At 38.5% G+C, this 23,925-nt stretch overlaps 1 protein-coding gene across 2 annotated transcripts in view; it reads right to left on the bottom strand.

Annotated features, from left to right (window-relative positions):
- The window catches only part of SLC9A6 (solute carrier family 9 member A6), a 48,240-nt gene extending 24,836 nt beyond the window's left edge, over nucleotides 1-23,404 (bottom strand). Inside the window, exons 1-9 of one of the 2 annotated variants that reach the window (XM_068962568.1) lie at nucleotides 23,077-23,404; nucleotides 14,595-14,794; nucleotides 12,924-13,001; nucleotides 12,573-12,649; nucleotides 12,156-12,268; nucleotides 9,797-9,902; nucleotides 3,546-3,687; nucleotides 1,584-1,689; nucleotides 1,199-1,287 (exon numbers count right to left, since the gene is read on the bottom strand). In XM_068962568.1, coding sequence (XP_068818669.1) covers nucleotides 1,199-1,287; nucleotides 1,584-1,689; nucleotides 3,546-3,687; nucleotides 9,797-9,902; nucleotides 12,156-12,268; nucleotides 12,573-12,649; nucleotides 12,924-13,001; nucleotides 14,595-14,794; nucleotides 23,077-23,404 — 1,239 coding nt within the window. The remainder of the gene's footprint in view (nucleotides 1-1,198; nucleotides 1,288-1,583; nucleotides 1,690-3,545; nucleotides 3,688-9,796; nucleotides 9,903-12,155; nucleotides 12,269-12,572; nucleotides 12,650-12,923; nucleotides 13,002-14,594; nucleotides 14,795-23,076) is intronic. The other variant, XM_068962569.1, reaches the window with a different exon arrangement.
- Between the last annotated feature and the right edge of the window lie 521 nt (nucleotides 23,405-23,925).

Genomic DNA, 23,925 nt, shown 5'->3' with positions numbered 1-23,925 from the left:
CAAATACTATGTGACCTCACTTATATGTGAATTCTAAAAACAAAGAAAAAAAAACAGAAACAGAGTAATAGATACAGAGAACAGATGGTGGCCAGAGGGGATAGAGTTGGGGGAAGGAAAGAAATAGGTGATGGAGATTAAGAGGTACAAATTTTAAGCTGCCAAATAAATGAGTCATGGGATGAAAGGGGAATATAATCCACAGTTTGGGGAATATAGTCAATAGTAAGGTATTATCTTTCATCATGGTGATTATTTTGAAATGTATATAAAAACCAAATTGCTATGCTGTATAACAGGAACTAACATAGTGTTACAGGCCTCCCCAGTGGCTCAGCAGTAAAGAATCACCAGCAATGCAGGAGCCACAGGAGATGTGGGTTCAATCTGTGGGTCAAGAAGATCCCCTAGAGGAGGGCATGGCAATACACTCCAGTATTCTTGCCTAGAGAATCCCATGGACAAAGGAGCCTGATGGGTTACAGTCTACAGGGTCAGAAAGAGTCAGACATGATTGAAGTGACTCAGCATACACATACAACACAGTGTCACAGGTCAATTATACTTCAAAAATAAACTAACTCATAGAAAAAAGACATCAGATGTGTGGTTACCAAACACAAGTTGTAGGGAGAGGGGAATTGGATAGAGGAAGTAAAAAGGTACAAACTTTCAGTTATGAGATAAACAAGTACTAGGGATGTAATGCATAATATGATAAATATAATTAACACTGTGATATGTTATATATGAAAGTGGTTAAGAGTAAATCCTAAGAGTTCTCATCACAAGAAAAAATTTTTCCTATTTCTTTAATTTTGTATCTATACGACATGATGTGGTCACTATTTCATGAAGTATATAGATCAAACCATTACTCTGTACACTTTAAACTTAAGACAGTGCTGTACGCCAATCATAACTCAATAAAACTAGAAGGAAAAAAGCCATTAGAGGAAAACAAGCTAACCGACCACTGGAATCACAATAGTAACAGCCCCTGGCTACTCTGCTGATCTATCTCTACCCTAAAAGCTGTCACCCTTCAATCTGCCAGTCTCATCTATTTCTGGAGCCAACAGAAGAGGAACTAAAATGAGCAGACATCACTTTGAACAGAACAAAGATTATTTTTCAGTAAAAAAAATTGTTTTGCTGCAAAAAAAAGTTTATTGACAAACTATAAAGTTTCTCTTACCTGTTTAGTTCTATGCTGAGACTCTGTGGACAAGTTATTGTACGTATAATGGGCCTGTGTGATGCCACAAAACAACACTGCAACCACACCTATAAAGACAATGAGTTCCAAGTTCACATCAAAGGCATGTTCCCAGAACATGCCTTCTGTTACTTATTCACAGAAGTAAATTAGATGTTTAGTGTTAAATTTTTCAGTTGTGACTTACTTTGTTGAGAGGAACCGCTTCCACTGAAAATCTTTTACATTCTAAAATGATAGCATAAATGCCAACCCTAACAAGAGTGCTCAAACACTAGAGGAGTCGGTCCACACATAGAGAAAAAAATCACTGGCTAAGTCACTCCCTATAAGGGTTTACAATTAAAAGGAGAAAGTAACCTACCTGTGAAACCCCATGCTTCAGCTAAGAGGAAGGTACTCCAGGACATCAAGAAGAACAGGCCTGTCTCCAACAGCTGGAACTCTCGTAATTTGGTGAACTTAGTCACGTAAGACTGTCAAGGTTGATAACACGATCTCATAATATAGAAGTGTTACTAGAAAAAATAATAGTTGAAGCAAGGCAAGCCTGAAAGCAGGATTCTCCAGTCTCTAACACAAAAGTCACAGAATAAGGAGGCACCAAGTGAAGAAATTGTGAACACAAGCATTGTACTAAGGAGTGAGCAGTCCTCCCTTCCATGAGGAAGCTCTACAGCTTAGTCCATCCAGTTATTTTATGGGTATCACATGCTTTGTTAGAAACCATGCAGTAAGGAACAGTGTGTGTGCATGCTCAGTAACTCAGTCGTGTCTGACTCTTCTGAGACCCATGGACTATAGCCCACCAGGCTCCTCTGTCAATGGAATTTTCCAGGCAAGAATACTGGAGTGGGTTGCCTTCATAATCCAAGTAAAGAACAGACACGACAGGAAAGGACAGGAGTGACAGATCAGATACACAACATGCCAACTCTATTCATTTGAGACCCAAAGCAAGACAGCTTCCATAATAACAGCAATTTATACCTAGTAAAAATGTCATTTTCATGAGATTTGATGTTTAATCCTCTCTGTGATGTAGAGTATCCCATGAGGAAACTGAGGCATGTCACTCACTCATACTAGTCTAACAAGTATTTGATAGTTGCCAGTGGAAGGGCCTGTATCAAGCTGTGGCAAATCTCAGCCTGGAGTCTATATTTCCTTCAACAAATGTGTACTACAACACAATGATAAAGTTCTTCAAGGAACTTAGGCTAGGAAAGAGATACTAGCTGGCCTGGTCCTTCTTCAGAACTGTTTTCACTGTCCCTTTAGGGCTCAGTATGCCTGAGAAAAAGCCCTAAGACAAGCTTCTTCCAGAACAAAAACTGAAGTACAGAAAATGAATATATTCTTGGGAAAGTATTTGTTTTCTATGAAAGTACCTTGAAAGTTCTGGAGCTGGAAGCTCTTTAGAGATCAAATCCTACTCATCTTTCCCGCTCTCCTCACCCGCCACCTTCCTACACTGAGGTCCCATGAAGTGCAGTACCAGCAATTCTTCTATATTAGGAGTTCCAAAAGGCAGAGGCCACAAGAGATCTTGTTTATCTGTGATACACAGGGCATAGCATGTGGTATATAACAAGTAATCAAGAAATTTTTTGAAGAATGAAAAGCTTGATATAAAACAGAAAATTGAAGTTCCAGAAGTTTAGGTATACTTGCACTTAAAGAAGCCAATAACAGAAAATTTAGATTCATTTATTAAACTGTCATTTTCTATTATATTTTAACTTATAAATGTGAAACTGCAACGACTAAGAAAAAAAGAAAATTTTTTGAATGAATACAAGAATGACTGGCTCAGTGTTTCTAAAAGCAAACCAGTGGTAATGTGTAGGACTTGAGAGTATAAGGTTAAAATCGGTGAGAGCGAAGATGAACTCCCATCTATCCTAACCCGGGAACTTTATTTTATTCAACTGGTATCAAGATCATACATTCCTACTCGTCCTATTAAATGAAGAGCAAAAGGATGCCAGGCTGAACAGCCACACAGAACACCCAAGAGGCTCTTTGGAAAATATCTACCTTTATATCAATTCAGTCTACAACCTTAAAATTCACCCCCAAAGGGTCACTATGTCTGAATAGCATTCCGTAGTGAGTGTTTAAGGGCATGAAGCCCTACACAAAGCAATGAAATTCTTTTATTTATTTACTGGTAAAGATGATTGCCTAATTCAAACCAAGAACTTGGTTATAAGGTTAATAATTATAACATGATGTCAATTGCAAAAGTAGGGGAGACCATGGAACACATTATTACATTACTCTGTAAAGTTAACAAGAAAAGATAAATATAATAAAAGGATATTAAAGCTGTCACCACTCCAGTAGCAGCACCCATTGCGAAAGAGCCACTGAAGATTCCAAGGAAAATCCCAATAGACTTGAACATGGCTGTGACATCAAAGGTGTGGCTGTTGTCTCCAGCTGGCTGGTATGCTACAATTGAGCTATGAAAGAGAAACAAATGGCTCTTTCTTTGAGAAGCAACTTTTACTTTTAAAACATTATCTAAAAAATTTTAAAAATTACCTAGTGTCAAACTTGATGATGAAATAAGAGGGGGTAAAAACCCAAAGCTTTGGATTTGAATTGCCAAAATAAGGACCAAAGGTTACCAAAACACGCTGAAGTGGATCAGCTAACAAGAAAACTCAGCTTTTGTTAAGTGACAATTTCAGAAGGTAGAACATTTTATTCAGTAAGATCCTCTTTATGAAGGTCAAACCAAGCCTTTTCCTCCAGTCTCAAGATACCAGGCGGCACTATTCTTTTGTGACTGTTTACTTACTGGTACTGAGTGCCTGAAAGTCCTAACGTACTAATAATGTGAACAAACTAATGAAAAATTCCCCACATTTCCAACAGAGTATGCATAAAAATATAAAGAACACGGTTCAATACTCAATCCAGTCACATTTTGTTTTTCCTATGGGAAAAATAAAAAGGATGACTAAAGAACCCTTTCAACTTTTAGAATACCAGATGGCCCAGAACCTCCTATCTATTCACTCACTGAAATGGACTTTTATAGATAGAAGGGCTTGAAAGGCCTTCCAAGGAGTTAAGAGTCCACTCAACAGTACTTTTAGCATACCCAGCTGAATCCTTCACCTAAACTTCTGAAAGAAAGTCACTCTGTAAGAGACCAAGACAGGTAATTAGAAGGGACACTCTCCATCTTGAACTCACAGTCCAAACCTGGTCTAGAAATACTTCTTTTGAAACAGTCGCCCCAGGAACTAAACACAGCTGAGAAAATCACTCTTGCTAGTGGGTCTCTGGCAAAAGCACCTACCATTACTAAGTCAGTTTTCATCACAGTTAATTGAGTACCAGTGTTTGTATAATAAATCCAGACTCAAAGACATCACACAAGTCATGTCAAAGAAAAGAAGCAGAAAAAACACATCCCTAAGAATATAATGAATTCTCCCTGTGGTTACTGCAATGTTTTTTCTGACTCGAGGCTAAAAAATGACATTGCTATACCATGTACACTAAGTTCTCTTCACACCTCCCTAGTTAAGTTAAAACACAAAACAAAATCTAAGACCAAGCTAACATTTCCTAATTTTACCTATCTTATTGAAGTATAACTCCAATATGGATTTCTGGTAATGGCATATAGAAATTTCTGAGACTCAATCTGAATTGAAAACTTTAAAATCTGCATTTAAATCTTCAAAGTGACCAGATCATTTTGTGAATGGTAGATCTGCTACTGTTTTAGTGAATATGAAATGGCTTTTCATGTCATACTATCTTACCTACACATAAAGGACCCTACCACTGTAAATGAGAGTTGACTATATTATAGCATGAAAATATAGCAGCTGGCTGGATAAAGGAAATACTGCTACAACAACGTTCTTTCTCTCTGGCCATAGTTTTCAAAATGCTGACAGGAACAAAGTATCAATGCAATGCCTTCTGAGATTGCTTTCCCTAGAGTAGTTCATGGAAATTCAAGATTCACATTAATCATTATTTTATTCTTTAATCTCTAAAATGTACAGGAAAAGCATGGTGGGCTGAGAACAGATGAGAGGTTTGTCTTCTTCCTGTTCAAATGCTGGCCTCTGGAGTGAAATCTTAACTCATCTTTTCTACATCAGTCAACATTTTAACTTGAGGCAGCAGCATTTTTTTGAACACTTAAAAAAAATCTTGAGAGTAATACAATGTACAATTTAGGGGGGAAAATCACCCCGCCATTCCACTACCCTGACAGAGCTCTTATTTCCCTTCTGTGTTTCTTCCCCCTCCTTTTGTTTTTGTTCAGTCACTCAGTTGTGTTGAACTCTTTGCAACCCCATGGACTGTAACACACCAGGCTTTCCTGTCCTTCACTATCTCCCAGAGTTTGCTCAAACTCATGTCCATTGAGTCAATGATGCCATCCAACCATCTAATAATCGTGTCACCCCCTTCTCCTTATGTCCTCAATCTTTTAGTTACATGCATACTAGTTCGTGTTTAGTTGTAGTCATAATGAACATACAGTTCTGAATTCTGCTTCTTCAACTGACAATGACATAAGAATGACTACAGTCTCTCTAGTCGTGTTTTTTTAAGACATCAAAATGGTCCCAATGGATATAACATAATTTATTTAACCATTTCCTCACTATTGGACATTTTAAAGTTGCTTCTAATATTTTTGCTACCATAAATAACAGTGTGAAAGAACATATTTGTGCTTTTTTACAAATTTTGGACTGTTTTCCCATTTTACATTCTTAGAAACAAGGTATTAACTAAACCTATAGCTGCTTTTACATGTTGAGCAATAGCTTACAACCAAATCTGTATTATATTTTAAGAGGGAAATATGACTATATCTCTCAATTCTTTAGTAATGATATCCAATGGCCTAGAAATTCTACTTTCAAAAAATATCCTACAGAAATACTCTCAAGGATTCACAAAGATTTATATATAAATATATTCACTGCAGTGCTATTCACAATAATACAATATTAGAAAACACTAAATATTAATCAACAGGGGAACTGGAGAGGTACATTGGTAGTGTATCCATACAATGGGATAAAGGAGGTATTAATGTAGTACAATGTCCAAGTGAAAGAAGCAAAGTTACAGAAAAGTATGTACAGTGCTATGCCTTTTTGTTTAAAAATTAATATTATTTATATGTATGCTAATATCCTAATGGAAAAAATCTGGATGAAAACATTAATAAGTGGTTATTTCTGAGAACTGAAATTTCAGGAATTTTCTACTAAGTCAAAAACTTTAAATTTTTGTTAAAAACATATATTAATTTATTATCATAAATGACAAAAGATAAAATACAAAAGAGCAAGTAATACCAATTTCAATGTCAACAACAACGTACAAGTGATATAGTTTTAAAACGACATCAGGGTTTCTCAATCCTGGCATTACTGACATTCAGGGCCAGGTAATTATTTGTTGGGTAGTGGGTGCTGTCCTGTGTATTGAAGGATTTTTTAACAGTACTCTTGGCTTCTACTCACTAGATGCCAACAGCAACGTCCTCCTGTTCTTGATACTCAAAATGTCCCTAGACGTTGCCAAATATCCCCTGGTTGGGGGGTGGTAATGGTGCAAAACTGTCCCCAGTTAAGAATGACTATAGTAGACCATTACCAGCAGTAACTCTTTTTCATTAACAATTTTGTTCTTGGTAACTGAATAAGTAAAAATGGCCACTAATTTAACATGTGTATCTCTGGTAACTAGTAAAGTTAAACAGTTTGTCTGTCATGTTTGTTTACTCATACTTACATTTTATAAAATGTAAATGACCCCCAAAACATATTTTAAATTAGTCTCTAGGGTTATGATGGTATACCCATTCAGAGGAATACTATTCAAAGTAGACCATCTCTAGGTATACACAACACTATATCAGTACATACAGCTCTACCTCATATAGCAATGAGGGAATCAGTTTCACTCCACCCTCACCAGATTAAAGTATTGACATTAACAACAAAAAAAGTTACTGTCAATCTAACAGGTCAAAAAACAAATAAAAACAACTTCCAACATAAATTTCAAGAATGGATATCTTAACCTGCTACTGCCAAAGAGAAGTCCTTCAGGAAGGGGTCCCCCTCTTTCCACAAGGCTGTTTCTACAGAATATACACGTTAGAAAATCACCAAACAGAAGTCAACACAAAGTAGACTATTACATCTAGTGAAAGTCACTCAGTCATGTCCGACTCTTTGAGACCCCATGGACTATACAATCCATGAAATTCTCCAGGCCAGAATACTCAAGTGGGTAGCCATTCCCTTCTCCAGGGGATCTTCCCGACCCAGGAATCAAACCAGGGTCTCCTGCATTGCAGGCGGATTCTTTACCAGCTGAGCTATCTAACCTACTTTTAAAGACAAACGAAAGATGATGAAAAACGGAATGCCAAGCACTTCAGTTAGTAACCTCCTACGAAAGTGAAAGTTAGTCACTCACTTATGCTCAAGTCTTTGAGACCCCATGGACTGCAGCCCACCAGGCTCCTCTGTCCATGGGATTTTACAGGCAAGGATACTAGAGTGGTTTGCCATTTCCTTCTCCAGGGGATCTTCCCTACCCAAGGATCAAACCTAGGTCTCCTGCACTGCAGGCAGATGCTTTACCATCTGAGCCACCACAGTCACAAAAAATTCTGGCAATAAATAGGGTAGAGGGGGTAGAATTTATATGCACTACATTCACAAAAGAAGATCTGATCTTTTGCACAGCTTCATGCACAACATTTAAGGAATTAGTGTTACATCTCAGAAAGGAAAATTTTCCACTTTGCAGTTAGACAATGGGGGAAATCAAATTGTGTAAACCAGAGTCAGTGACTGACTGCTCTTTTATGGTTAATGAAGTAGAAATTAAGGAGAGAAATAAAAGTAAGGAGGAAAGGTGAGGGATTTTACTTCTCTCTTGTAGAAAGTTCTGGTGTAGAGTAAAGGCAGTTGTCTATAGGATTAGATATTTGCTTAGTAGGAGTGAGTTGGCAGGCCACAGCTCCTCAGAGGTTCACATCCACTCTTTCACCTGCAAATATCTTCTAGCAGCATATATCGTGATTTCTACACTTAGATTAAAATACTGCTCATTTTCATTGTTTTCAAAAAGTGTCCGACTCTCTGTGACCCCATGGAGTCCATGGGGATTCTCCAGGCCAAAATACTGGAGTGAGTAGCCATTCCCTTCTCCAGGAAATCTTCCCAACCCATGGATTGAACCCAGCTCTCCCACATTGCAGGCAGATTCTTTACCAAAATTCTATAAAACAATTATCCTTCAATTAAAAAATAAATTTAAAAAGTATACTACTTAGCACTTCTAAAAATTAAGTTTCTGAAATGATTATGTTAAATAAGAGAAATATGAATTAAAGTATGAAGTATTTCTTAATCATCAAATTGGCAAAAATAGCAAAGTCAGCCAAATACTCTATTGGTGAAGTTATGAGGAAACAGGCACTCTCATAATTTGGTGGCTAAAATGCAAAACAGCTAATTGACAGGCAATTTAGCAATTTAACAAAATTACAAATGTATTTACCCTTTAACCCACTAATCTCACTTCTGAGAATTTATCCTACCAATAACCAATATACTAATGTACATAAAAAACAGGCAAGTTCAAAGTTAATCACAGCAACATTATTTGAGATAGCAAAGAATTGTAAACCCTTTATGTTTCCAGCAATAGAAGACTGATTAAGTAAACTATAGTACAGTTCATAGTATTGTACACAGAATACTATGTGCCTGTAAATGAACAATGAGAAACTCCTTGCTTTGATACAGAAAGATCTCCAGAATGTAGTTATGTGAGAGGAAGTCAGGTATAGAACATATACAGCATGCTACTTTTAAAATATGAAATGAGGCAAATTAAGAATATTTATTCATATACGTGCTTGCATTTGAAGAAACACTAGGATACACAAGAAACTAAGAAAAATGGTTACCTATAAGGGACTGAGGGGATAGGTGGATGAGGACAGGAGTGAGAATGTGACTTTTCAATGTATCCCTTTCTATATAGTTTTGATTTTTGAACCATGTGAATATATAGCTATGCCAAAAAATTCAATTTGAAGAAAAAATGTCCATGTTAAAACAGAATGCAAAATTATACATACACTACAATCACAACTATGTAAAAATATTACACATAGAAGAAAAGACATTTTTAAAATGTCCTAGAATGCTTGCAGTAATTGTCTTTAGGTGTCAGGGGTACATGTCACTTTTCCTTCCTTTTCTTCTGTGCATTTAAAAAAAAATTATTGGAGTATAGCTGCTTCACAATGTTGTCTTATTTTCTGCTGTACAGCAAACTGAATCAGCCATGCATATACATATATTCCCCTCTTTTTTTGGTTTCTATGAATTTTCCATGTTATCTATAAGTACATATTTATTCACAGGGGAAAAATGCTTCAGTGTTTCAAATGTTTCTATTCATAATGTACTCTACTCAATAAGTGACTTCTGGTTCTTAGAATTCTAATGTTCAACATACAGAATAAAATAAGAAGAAAAAAACACTTACGAAGATAGCACTATGGCAACAGCATCATTGAGGACACTTTCACCAAAAAGAAGTGCATAGAGTTCAACATCAACTTGAAGCTCGTGGAATATGGCAAGAACAGTCACTAGCAAGTAGAAAGAGTCACAGGAATATTAAGACATTACAAATATAACATATTTCCCTCCATAGATGATCATACTAGTTACTTAGAAATTCCTTTCTTCATCTCAGAATTCAATCCTAACAAACATTCATACCATATTAAAGATTCAGTAATTTTATGTCAATATTTTTCTTTTCCCTAACTGTGTACCTGTAATATCTCTTTCCTTTCTCTAACAGTCGAAAATAACCTTGGAGGACTGAGTTGGCCTACATTCTTTATGCAAATGCTAATAATCTTGCCTTGTACATTTCTTTCCCATAAAAAATACATTCAGAATTTCTTACAGACCAGGTGATCATTAATCTTTGATAACGAAGACTATTACAAAAAGCACTTCCTGCTGCAAAGTTCATTTTATCCTTGGAGCCTTATAACTCACTTCTATTTAACTTGCAAATTTCAAGCATACCAGCTACCAGAGACAGTGGGAAATGAAAACACGAGTTTGGTTTCCGGTTGGCATAAAATTTATGACCAGAATTACAGCTGCTATATTTAACTTAATAAGAAGACAACTATCAGGCTATTTAAGCTAGAGAGGGGAAAAAAAAAGTCTTCTCTTAGAAAACCATTACATGAGAATTCTTAGAAAATCAGAGGAGACTGAAGTTGCCTTGTAACTTTAATTGCTGAGTCACGTACAGCTCACTTGCTAAATAAACTCAAGCAGACATGAAAGATTATTACAACCAGAGTTGGGAGAACCTCTTCAAATGCCAACCAAAAAACAGGAAGCTTGTACTTTAAAAGATAAAGTGTCCACGCAAAGCATTTCATCTGGAATATCCTGATATCAAAGCTAACCAAGAGAAGGCAAAAAGGAGGGCTGGAACAATGCTGTAAAATTTTTAAAAAGAACCTATGGCTCCCCCTTCTATTAAGTGAACAACTGCAAAATAATAGAATTATTATAGAGGTAAATACCTACATAACTCAGAAGAAATATAACCATTCAGCTTTATATAAGCAAAACAGTTCTGCTTGAGCCATCCAGGCAATACTCCCACTAAAATAAAACCAGAAGTTTTAAGTTATGTAGCCAGTCCAACTGACTGAGATATCTCCTAGACTTTGAAAAGTTGAGGACTTTGCTTCCAGTAAGAGAATATGGAGAATAGAGACCACTAGCTTCCTGTAAAAACCATCCCATCTTCATACTGATAATGGGAATAGCTACAAACAATAAGGAGGCAGTCTCGACTGTCTTTAAGGAGGTGATTTGCTTCTCAGTTTTAAAAATGCCAGACTATAAAAATGCCTCTCTAAAATGTCCTCTGAGCTTTTAAAATCATTTCTTACAGAGTATAGAGCATATTTTCCTACTTTCTATAATGTCCTGTGTTATCAGAGTTAACAAAGGAATTCAGAGATAAACTTTGATTATGCTGGATGATAATTAAAGATTATTAACTTACAAGGTCAAAGGGCAAAACGAAACAAACCTCTACCAAGAAAACAAATCTAGTAAAAGAAAACTTGCATCCTTAGTTCAAAAAATGCAATCTCAACTCTTATCCCTACATCTTTAGCCTAAACATGCTCTAAATTCCTAATTTGAATGTAGCTGTGAAGATCACCAATATTATATCAGGAAAACTACAGTCTAACTCATCTAACTCAATACAACAAAATTCACTGTCAAGTCATGATAATATCAAAACTACTCCATAATCAGAAAGCCAATTTTATAAAAATAGCTCTTCAATATATATTACAACTCACCAATGGCCCCAAATCACACTTGTTCTAGTATAATGGCCTTCTAACAGTCATTTTAGAACAATTTTTCTTACTCTTAAATGCAGATTAGCTAAATGTCAACAGATTTTTAGGGATCTGTTTTCTAGAAGCTTGAAAGGAAATGTATCATCATTGCCCATTCTTAACTAATACAGTTTGTCTTCTATACCCTGTCACCTGGGATAGAGACCAACCTAAAATTCTTGAAGGAAATGTTTTATGGTCCTCGTCTAAAAAGCATCAAATTGTGGACCAGTATTAGGACATATAATAAAGAGGAAAAAAATTGTGTGCTTAAGCCAAAAAGATCCATGAATTTTGTTTTTTCCTTCCACAATTGGAAAGTATAGCAAGATGGGGAATACCTAATCCTGAATTCTACACCTCAAAGCAAGAAATACATGCATGTGTGTTGTTGGAAAAACACTGTACACCTTAAGTACTCAAGCTCCACATTCATGTAAAACATACCTGGATCAGTTGCCGATACGATGGCACCAAACAGCAGGCAATCTGTAAAGTAGAAATCTCCGGCAAGTTGTCCAGTTACTTTCATCAGTGTAACACAGCCATACATTATTGACCTGTTCAATAAACATATGTCTACTTTAGAAAAAACATCAACTGCAAAAGAAGTTAGAATACAATAAGAATAAGACAGGTCTACTATTAGTACTTTGTGATTAATCCCAAATTTACTGCATGTCATTTAAATATCGTAATGCCTTAGCCTTAAGGAAAATTCAAAGAACTTATTACCTATATGAATACATTTTACTGCAAAAGTCCTTAGACACATTCAAGAATACAATACTGCAGAAGTCAAATATGCATTATTTTAAAATTATAATTTGAAGGCTAAAAGTGTTTTAAGCTTCAAGTACTCACCCAATTACAAAACAAGAAATTGCAGTTCCAAGAAAAGCGTATGCTAGGATTGACCCAAGGTTTCGAAAGAAATGTCTCTGATAGGAAAAAAGTTTTACTGTGTTAGAATATTCACCAATTATTTTTAAAAGAAAAGGTTTTCTAATCTAGTGTACTATGCTAATATTAAATGCATTATCCATTAAAAGAAATAACTAAGAGAGACTTTTTGTACAGGCATTAAATTCAGCATCTCAAAAGGATCAGGAGAGGGAGAAGTGAGGGGTGAGCTGCCCATTTCTGAGCGGCAGCGATGGTAAAGCCCATGGAGTGTAAGGGTGTTCAAAGCATATGAAATACAAAAGCACTTACTCTTTTCAGGCTATATCCCGCATAAAATATGATAGGAGGAAGTAATATGTTGAAAAATACTTCTGGATCAAAAGTAACCTGTTAAAATAAAGAGGTCTTTTAGATGAATTCCCTCAGAAGATTTCTTATTACATCATGAAATGAGCAAAAAGAAAAAAAGATTAAATGTTAAACTGGTGAAAGGCAAGAACAGTACCATTGTGGTAACTGAAAAATATTTCATACAGGATAGCTGGTGTTCCACTTCTCAACCAAATGACAAGGAGATAGCATTGGAACAATCAGTTACATCCTATCTATGCAAAGTAGGTTAAAATGATAGTAAAAATCTTCAAAATAAGAGAAAGTATGAACATGTCTTTGCTTTAAATAAAAGAGGTCCCAAACTGGTAACATAAAATTTGGGAGTACAGAATTATTGTTGGCAAGAGGAAATAGACTTCTTGCATAGGTAACATCTCTAAAGGTATATAACATAATATAAAAAGTTTCTGTACAAATCAGATTTCAAGTCCTGACAGCCCATTCCTTTTTATAGGGAATAGTCCCTATAATAATACAGATGTCCCCTTCTGTTCATAAGGCTGCAGTAGGGTTTGACACGAACACAGAGCAGCTACACGCATAGCCATGCTAAAAGTTCATTTCCTAGAGCTTTTAAGGAACTAGAATTTTCCACAGGTAGGAAAAAACTCTAGCTGCAAAGTAAAATTTAAGTTTGTGTGAAATTTTGAAAAGCATTAAAGATGGTCAAAAACACAACCAAGTAGCTGTAAAAGCCAAGTCCTGCCAATGTAGAAAGCAGACATGGAGGCAAATGGTCAAGGGTGGATGAAAACAGAGATATGAGGCCCTGAGACACGTCAGGATGGGAACTATGAATGGGTCAGGAGAAAGCAGCTCCAGGAATGTCTGGGAGCCAGTAAGACTGAAACCCAACCTACATCAAGTTTCATGCACACCATGGTACAGTATCTGATACTCAGGTTGAGGCCCTTATGAATCAAAGAAAGATTAAATTGTGCTCAGTATACAACACAAGGGCATCCCTCATGGCTCAGTGGGTAAAGAATCCGCCTGCAACGCAAGAGACACAGGAGATGCAGGTTCAATCCCTGAGTTGGGAAGATCCCTGGAGCAGGAAATGGCAACCCACTCCAGTATTCTTGCCTGAAAAATCCCATGGACAGAGGAGCCTGGCAGGTTACAGTCCTACTGGTTGCAAAGAGTCAGATGGGACTGAGTGACTAAGCACTCTACAACACAATCAAGGCAAGAAAGAATTCAAAAACATATTCATGGAATATTTTAGGTATTATCATATAAATGCTATGTGCTAAAGTACTATAAAACTCCAAGGGCCATAAGCAAATTGAAAGAAACATTTATAAATTCTGCTTAACTCAATACCAATTACTACTTATTACAACTGTAAACATTACAGAGTGAAACAAAAACAGTTACAGTACTTAGTTTCAATCAGAAAATCAAACTGTAGACATGACAATTTCCTTAGCACTGCATTACATTCATTAATTGAGGTTTTACTGCATTTGAAAATACCGATTATTCTAAATATCATTAAAAATTCATTATTTTTCTCCTGAATCACTTTGCTGCTATTATATACTTTTTAAAAAATCCAAAGGCTCTCTTTAATGAAGAACTTACCTTTCTAAGCATTTCATTATCTTGAACGTTATTGAGTTCATGTGAACTAATCTCTCCTTTCAGCGTATACTCATAAAATTTTCCACTAACATTTACCAATAAGGTAGTTGGGCTTGACTGCACTTCACAGCTCAGGGTCACGTTATTCACATCGCTTGGAACATGAATGCCATATCGAAGCACAAGGCCCACCAAAAGACCTGGAAATAATAAAAGAATAATATAAGCTCTTCTTTCATACAGAAACTACTTCTTGTGTACCCCACACATACCTCTGGATTAGTAACAGAAAATCTCTAATGATAGTTTTCTGTAGTTCAAAATTCATTCTTAGACCAAATGCAGTTACATTTTAAAGTGCTACTAAATTCACAAGTCTATGTGCCCAATATAACTCCAGTGACAGGAGGGGGAAATATCCCCAGGGGTAACAATGCATATTGAATTCCTAGATCAAGATATAAATAAGTGATTAAGAAAGTAACAAAATGAGGAAATACCTTCAGATCATCTGTACACAGTACATGCTCCAAGGCGTCCCAACCTGACAGTGTAATCATGTTAGAAATGTGTTTACCACCTCCATCTATTAATACCAATTCACAAGTCCTAACTTCTTGCTATTTTCTTAAGTTATTCCTAAAGCACATGGCCGGCCAAATATAATTTTTACAAACTGGAAAGTTAATGTTTGTAGATTGAGTTCTTCTAATACTAAAGGTTCAGATTTTAATTTTAAAATATGTTTCAAAATGAAAACATGGACAGAAGAACTGACTTTGACACTATGATATCAATGTATTATTAGAATTTTACCTGGATCATCATATTGATATTCAGTTATGTACAATGTTCTAGGTACTATAAACCTAGATTGATCAAAAATGTTTAAAAATGACTTTATTGTGATATAACTCAAGTACCACAAAGCTTATCCTTTTAAACTGTACAATTCAGTGGCTTCTAGTATATTCACAAAGTTGTATACTGATCACTACTTTCCAATTCCAAAACATTTTCATTGCTCCAAAAAGAAACCCTAGACCTATTAGCAGTCACTCCCCATTTCCCCCACCCCAACTGCCATCCCCTGACAGCCACTAATCTACTTTTTCTCTAGATAAATCTGCCTATTCTGGATATTTCATATAAATGGAATCCTACAATATGTGACCTTTTATGTCTGGCTTCTTTTCCTTAGCATAATGTTTTCAGGGTTTATCCATGTTGTTGCATGTATCAGTGCTTCATTTGTTTTTATGGTCAAATAATGCTTCAGTGTATAGATATACCTCAACTGCAAATTGAACTCAAACATCAGGAACTTTTCCTTAACTCTGCTTTAATGGCATTTTACGTTCCTGTCTCCTTCCACTCTAACTGGTCAGTCTTTCTTTTAATATATGTGAATGGACTATTATGCTAAGTAGGCCCACAGGGTTCACAAATGAAAACAAGGACCCTCCTTCAAGTAGCTCTCAGTCCACTTGGCAAAGGGAGTGGGACATTAGGAAAGTCTTTCCAGAGGTGTCATCTAAGCAAGTAACAAAGTATGAGAAAATGGTTTCCCAGGTATGAGGACTAGCAGAACATATCCAGTCAAGGAAGAGTGAGAAAACATAGCCCATTCAGGGATTCATAAATAGTTCAGGATGGCTGGGATATCAAGTGTCAAGAGTTGAGGTGTGAAAGACTGAGAGGAGCTGAATCACGAAAGACCTTGCATGTTGGGGAAGGGAGTTTAGATTTTTTCCTGAAAGCAAATGAAGCCATAGAAAGCCTATAAGCAGGGGCTTGACATCAGATTTCTATTTTAGCATGACTGGTCTAGACTACAGAGGTCCAGGAAGGTCAGATAAGAAGGCCACTGAGGTTATTCAGGCACTAAGAATGCAGGGCCTAATCTAAGACAGCAAAGATAGGGAGAGAAGATTTTTTAGAAAGTATTATCTTGTAAAAGAATTTGGTGACTGAGAAGACTGGGAGGAAGGGAGATGAAAAACTAAGAAAAACCTAACATGACTTGGCAACTAGGTGGATAAGCTGGGCCAGTGAGTGAGGCAGGGGACAGATTTCTAGGGGAAATGCGCAGCTTCATTTTGGACATGTTGAGTTTGATGTACCTGTGATACATGCACAGTTGAGTATGTGGGATCTGGACCTCAAGGAAGGGGGAGGGTCTGGGCTGGCGATATATACTTGGCAGTCATAAGATGGTTGAAGTCAAGTGCAGAAGGGATTACCTAGGGAGCAAACAAAGTGAGAAGAGGACTATGGATATATGCCCAGAGTTTTATGCCAAAATTAAGGGGCTGGTAGAGGAGGAGGAGAGGAGAAAGCGATGGCACCCCACTCCAGTACTCTTGCCTGGAAAATCCCATGGACGGAGGAGCCTGGTCGGCTGCAGTCCATGGGGTAGTGAAGAGTTGGACACGACTGAGCGACTTCACTTTCACTTTTCACTTTCCTGAATTGGAGAAGGAAATGGCAACCCACTCCAGTGTTCTTGCCTGGAGAATCCCAGGGATGGGGGAGCCTGTTGGGCTGCCATCTATGGGGTCGCACAGTCGGATATGACTGAAGCAACTTAGCAGCAGCAGCAGCAGAGGAAGAGAATATGAAGGAGTCTAAGAAAGAAAAGCCACAGGCATAGGAAGAACAGAGGAGGAAGTGATGAAAACTAGTAAATGCTGCAGCAAAGTCAAGGAAGACAAGCATTAAGAAGTGTCGATTGGGTTTGGCAAGAAGGAGGTCACAGGTGACCTTGGTAAGAGCAATTTCAGTGAAGTAGTGGAGGCAGAAGCTAGGCCAGAGTGGGAAGTGATAAAGCAGAAATGGGGAGTGCCGGAGCAGTAGTTGGCTGGGAATGGAGGAGGAAGCAGCAGAGATGAAGGATCCTTCTCGTCAACTTATAGTCACATGTAATTTTTTTTTAAACGAGCAGCAATGAGTAACTGGTAACCAGTACAATGACATCAACTCTAAAAAACATTTTAACAAAGATTCAGATATTTGAAACAACATGATGGACATTGAGGGCATTATACTAGGTGAAATAAGTTGGACAGAGAAAGACAAATACTGTATTCTCTTTTATGTGGAATCTTAAAAAGAATAAAACAAAAAACAAGCTCAATAGATACAAGCTCTGGTGGTTGCCAGAGGCAGGTGGAAAAGGATGGGAGAAATGGGTAAAAGGGCATAAATTTATTTAAAATTTAATAAATAATAAATGAAAGATTTGATCTTGCTGTTTAGTCACTAAGTTGTGTCCAACTGATCCCATAGACTGTAGCCCACCAGGCTCCTCTGTCCATGGGATTTCCCAGGCAAGAATACTAGAGTGGGTTGCCATTTCCTTCTCCAGGGGATCTTCCAACTTGGGGATCGAACCCAGGTCTCCTGCACTGGAAGGCAGATTCTTTACCACTAAGCTACCAGGAAAAGGTACACTTTAGAAATATCTCACCTCCAAAAAACAAAATTAAAAAGTGATGGCTGGATATTAACTGTGTTTGATAAACATAACCTGGGAGAGAAAAGGTTATCACTCCACAGTCATTCTGTCTAAATGATACAGAAATAGCTCTTTTTTCTACTATCTCACAAGACCTCCTAATTAAGAGGCTCAGTAGTACTAAATTGTCCCCTTACATTGATGCATAAAAATCACAGTTAAGCTATTACAACCAGCAATAATATCAGCATAAATTCTTTCCTCATCCCCAAGCCTAACTGTGTAAGGAAGAGTACCCACAGGTTCTACTGCACCCCAACCCAATACTGAAATGTCACTGTGTGTCCTGAGGAGGGCTCAGCACTCGGACAAATCTTATACCCTGGCAGTTAAAAACCAGCAAGGAGAATAATTACTTAGGTTGCAAAAAAATCAGATCTTCTTATTACAGCATCAGACAGCTGAAAAAATTAGAATTTCTTTGAATAAAGTTGACAGATCAAGTTAACTTGGGCTCTGTGAAAGGTCAAATCCTAATCATGGAGTTAAGGCAATTCTCAGTAAAGAGGAAGTACACAAAAGGAGTGCTTTGTTAAGGGGATAAGGCAGAAAATTCTCGCTTCCTACACAGAGGCACAAAAAATATTGATATCATGACATTTAAAATTACCACCGTCAGGCAACAAAGTGTACAGCCACAAAGAGATATCTTTCACAAGAGACAAGCCCCTCCCCTCCTACACATTTCTGACCCTCTTGTGCTGGAGACCCTCCCAAGGACTGAGGACTCAGGCCCTCTGGACCCAAGGCCCAACCACTGTATGAGTCCCATAGTGGAAACTGGTTTTTTTAATGGATTTCAGCACATCCTTCCAGCTTATCATACCAGAAGCCTCTGATAGTCAAAAATATGGAAGAAACATCACTGGGGTATTAAGTATGGCCAAAATTGATGAAGATTTCTACAGATTAAAAGTATACGCATATTTGTATATGTGTGTGTATACGTATATAACATTTATCTGCTTCTTGAAGAATGCTGTTAGGTTCTGTCTTAAAAGCTAAGCCAACTATTATGAATCTCAGTCATTATTTTCTCATCTATAAAATGGGGATAAATGACTTTCCCAACATTATCTGGCATTGACCAAACCAGAATTTAAAATCGGCATTTTCTATTTCCAAAGTCTCTATAATTTTCTTATCACCTCCTGGCTCTCATGTCACTAACTTGTTCTCTGGTGGTTATGTCTCCATTCTCTCATGGTTTCCCTCACAACTCACTTTAAAACCCCTGTAACTTTAAGTGTTAACTCCCTTCATATCTGATCTTATGAAATTTAACATAGTGAAGGAGAAAAAGCACAAGTTTGGAGGGCAGACAGAAGTATCAATTCTGGCTCCATCAAGTTCTAGTCTGTGATTCTAGCATAGATAATCTCTCATTGAACCTCAGTTTCCTCATACGTAGTGATGATACTACTAACATAGTTCATTTTCATAAATAAGCTTTATCTCTTCAACATGAGGTAATATGGTTTAAGGGGCTAAGAGAATGGGACTCTGAGGCTGACTGACTGAACTTAATACTTACAAATTATGTGACTTCAGGCAGGTCACTGAACCTCCCTGTGCCCCAATTTCCTCATCTGTAAAATGGGAAAGATAATAGTACCCATCTTACAGGGTCATTATGATGTCATTATGACCATCTAGCAGTGTCTAACATTATAATGCTCAGTAAACACTTTCTATTCAGTCACTAGATTGTAAGTGCTTTGTGGGCAGGGATGATGACTCATCTGTATTTCCCATCATGTCTCATACATCAAAGACAATAAATATTTATTGATGAATCACATTAGTTAAACTTGGGACTCTGGATGCTGTAGTTTCAGGCATAATAAGTACTGCTTCCTTGCTTTTTGCTTTTTATATCATCTAAAAGCACACTGCAGTTTTCAGACTTACTAACGGTGACTCACTTTGAAGCTTCTTAAGCAAACTAGCCCAATGAACAGAACACTTGGGTACTTCAACACTGTTTGTAACTAGGCTCTATTACAATCTAGAAAGTGACCACGTTGGCAATTTAATCTCGCTTTCTTTTTTTACCCTTGCTTCTCAAAAAGGTAAAGGAGAGGCTTATTTTAAGTAGCATTTTTCCAGGATTTAGGTAGCTAAATCATCAGTGGACTGAATCTTGGCGATCTGGACATTCCCAGAGTAAGAAGTCTTTTCATCTGGAAGTAAAGCTAAAAAATAAAAGAAAGTAGTATATTAACATAATAGCTATAATGGTACAAGTTGTAAGAAAAGGCAGATGGTAATTATGACTAGAAAATGTCCTAATTTTCATGGCACTGGAAGTACTTTGAGCCTCACCTATTCTCAAACTGGATTTGGGAGTTGGTCAGGAGGCTGTTCATCCACAGCCCCCGATCACCCATATTGAGAAAATGGGACAGGCTAAAGAATGTCAAGTCATGGCAAATCAACCCGATTTGACACCCAGGTAAATCTCTTTTGCTTTATATTCCACAGGAGACACCCTTGTTTCTTCTTCACAAAACACCAGCACTAAGGTACTCCATCACTTTTTATTAACTTAGAAACATCAGGGAAGGAAATCAGTAATCCCACTTTTCTCCTTTAGCCCAAGAATTAGAGGAGGTTAATGATATCAACTACCAAAGAACAAATATTGTCAGGGCAATTCTAAGTCCCTATTTGACTTTTGTAAAAAATACTATGTCTGCCTCTTAACTTACAAGACTGAGTCAATTAAAAGAATCATTCTGAGCTTAACCTGAGAAAATGCAGTTATAACAGCAATAAAAATGCAATTGAAACTCTCATTTAATGAGCATTTACTTAGGGGTCAGACACTGAGCTAAAAACATTTCTTCCTCACAATAATGCTACTATCATTGTTCCTAATTTATAGATGACAGTGTAAGAAGGTGAACTTGCCCAAGATCACAGAGCTATTGGCACAGTGAGATAGGAACCCAGGTCTGACTCTAAGGCATGGGCTGGAAATCACGGTGATGGTCTGTTTTGTATAGTACAAGAGCTAAGAATGGCTTTTAAATTTTGAAAGGTTTACAAAAAGAAAACAAAACAAAACAAACATTTTCACAACACAGAAATTGATGTGATCCACAAAGCTGACAATATTTACTCTGTGGCCCCTTACAGAAACAATTTGCAGACCTGTGATCTAACCATCTTGAACCACTTTATCATACTCTCTCTCTATAGGAAAGAGGTTACAGTGATCAGTTCCTTATTTTAACACCATAATACTCATTTGGCATTTAATGGAATTTAAGATCCTTTATTTTCTTTATATGACTTGTCTACCCAAGAAGGGTAAGTTCTTTTAAGGTAGGGATCATATATTTCTTTGTATTTTCTGTGCATAACGTAGTAAGCTGAGTAGCAAATGATTGTTGAGGATAGTAAATATATCACACACTGTTATACAGAGAAATTAAACAGAGATATACAGTTTATCTGACTAACTCAGCTTAAGGAGTGCTGCAAATAGAATACAAAAACATGAAAAATGAAAACCACCACCCAATATGTCTAAAATCTAAGAATCTTAGGAAGCAGAGATATTCTGCACACAGGCTTAGAATTTTATTACCTTACAAATGAAAAATAAGTCTGAGTTCCTCCATTTTCCTGATACACTCAGCTACCTTTCCTTGCTATGCTACCCTTGAGCTGCACATTCCAGAAGTCTGTATTTACTGGAAAGGGATGGGGGTGGGGGGGTGCGTGGAGAAATGTCTTTTTATGCCAAGGCTTCTCCCACCCATCTGCAAGTCTGAGACACAAAGCTCAACAAGCTCATCAGTTTAAGCCTGTTTCAAATGAAGATAATCTTCACTCATGAACTGCACAGAAAGGACTGTTTATCTGCCCTCATCTCTCCAGCCATATATGCCCTCCTGGTCATCCTAGATTAAGACAGCAATATGCATCTTTTCCTCTCATGAGTCCCCAAGCAGAGGCCAAAATGCCTCTGAGTCTGTGGTTTGATTTGCCCTTCTCCCCTTATGATCAAAAAATAAAAATAAATAAGAAATCTCAAAAAGAAAGCACAATAAGACACAAGAACTGTAGCCATTTACTCAACAATCCGTCAATAATCTTAGGCCATCAGCAAGTCACCCATCGCACTGCATATGCGTGGTGCTCCTAATTACTGTTTGGCGGAACTGTTCTGACCATCCTATAGTACAACACGCTGCTGGAAGATCTTTATCTCTTGTCCTTACCTCGGCACGGCCTGAATTAGAAGGGTCAACCATATGTATTCATATCAGATATCACAAGCCTAGTACAATACATCAAGATGTCATCAAAACTGCCCTAAGCCGCCTTTGGCTTCTTTCTTGTTCAGGTTTTTACTTGGGCTACACAGGAGTCAGCTTTTCATTCTCAACCTCCAAAAGACAGGGCATAGCAAGAGCTGGGTGATGGAGAAAGGTGGACTCTGGCTCCAAGGGAACGCCAGATGCTGAGCAGCAGAGATACTGCTGCAGCTTCAATGGACCTTAAACGAACTGACATCCCAGAGAAATGGATAGCTGGGCTGGCTTCCCCTCCCCCAGTCCTCAATCCAATCCGAGACACCGCACCCACTCCCTTTCCATCCTCAGTCCTGGGTCCCGAGCTCGGTAGGCAGAGGCGGAGATGAGGGGTGCGGAAGAAAAAGGAGGTGGGGTCGGAGGGAAAATGTGTGGACTGGCAGAGGAAAGGGGGGCGCGAGGCCGAGAAAACGGGGGACGAGGCTTAGGAGAAAATGGGGTGAGGCAGAGAAACGAGGAGTGAAGCAAGAAAAAAAGGGGGCGACGGAGAGAAACGGAGATCGGGAGAAAGGCGAGGCAGAAAATGGAAGCAATGGGAAGGGAAGCCGTACGTAGGCCGAGCAGAGCCAGGAGAGGTGAGGCAGCCGGCGGACAGAGAAAGGGGGAGCGCCCGGGGCAGACACGGGGTTGAGACACTTGCCATAAATCATAGCCAGGCCGGTTTCGTGCAGGAAGCGGGCCCGGCGGTGCTTGAAGAGCCAGATCGTGAGAATGGTAAGCGTGAGCAGCAGGATGAAGATGAGCAGGTTGGCGCTGTCCTGCCGGTGGCTCTCCTCAGCTTGCTTCTCTGACACGATTTCCTCGTCCATGGCTCTCGCTTCTCCGCCAGCGCCGTCCGAAGCCCCGGCCCAGCCAAAGACTCCCACTGCGAGAAGTAACCAGAGCGGCCGCGTGAGCCGGCGGGCCCGGGGGCCGCCGCCGTCGACGCCGCGGCGGAGGGGCGCCCGCAGCCAGCCGCGTCGAGCCATGACTCCCCCCACCGCCTGCCCCGCTCCTCACCCGCAGCCGCCCGCGGTCGGACCACTCCCCGAGGGCTCACGGGAAAGGGGCGGGGCCCCAGGGAAGCCGTCGGAGCGCGCGCCGCCGCCGCCGCCGCCGCCGCCGCTCTTAAAGCGGACGCGCCACTCCCAGCTCGCTGGGCCCTATGACTTTGGCCTTCTGTCCCCCGCCACATCAGCTTACCCCCAGGCTCCGCTGCCAGGGAATGAAAGGCCGTCGAATCTAGTCCACCGCCTTCTGGAAAAGAAACCTGGGTTCAGAGTAATCAAAGCAGTGGCAGATTGCGCTCAGTCTAGTTTGATCCTATTCTTAAAGGTCTCAGAGGAATGGATCTTTCATAACCCATCTCAACATTGTCGCCCAGTGTCCCTTAACAGTATAAGAAGTTGTCCTCTTGGGAAGGTCCTAAATCTCCATCTTTAATTTAAATTGGATTCTCCTTGTTGTGTCCTCAAAGGGGGGAAAAATAGCACTGTAATAGTTCATAAAT

This window comes from Capricornis sumatraensis, chromosome X (assembly GCF_032405125.1).
Source record: "Capricornis sumatraensis isolate serow.1 chromosome X, serow.2, whole genome shotgun sequence".
NCBI classification, from domain to species: domain Eukaryota; kingdom Metazoa; phylum Chordata; class Mammalia; order Artiodactyla; family Bovidae; genus Capricornis; species Capricornis sumatraensis.
Note: the sequence above shows the minus strand (reverse complement) of the source record. Positions and strands in the feature narration are given on the sequence as shown.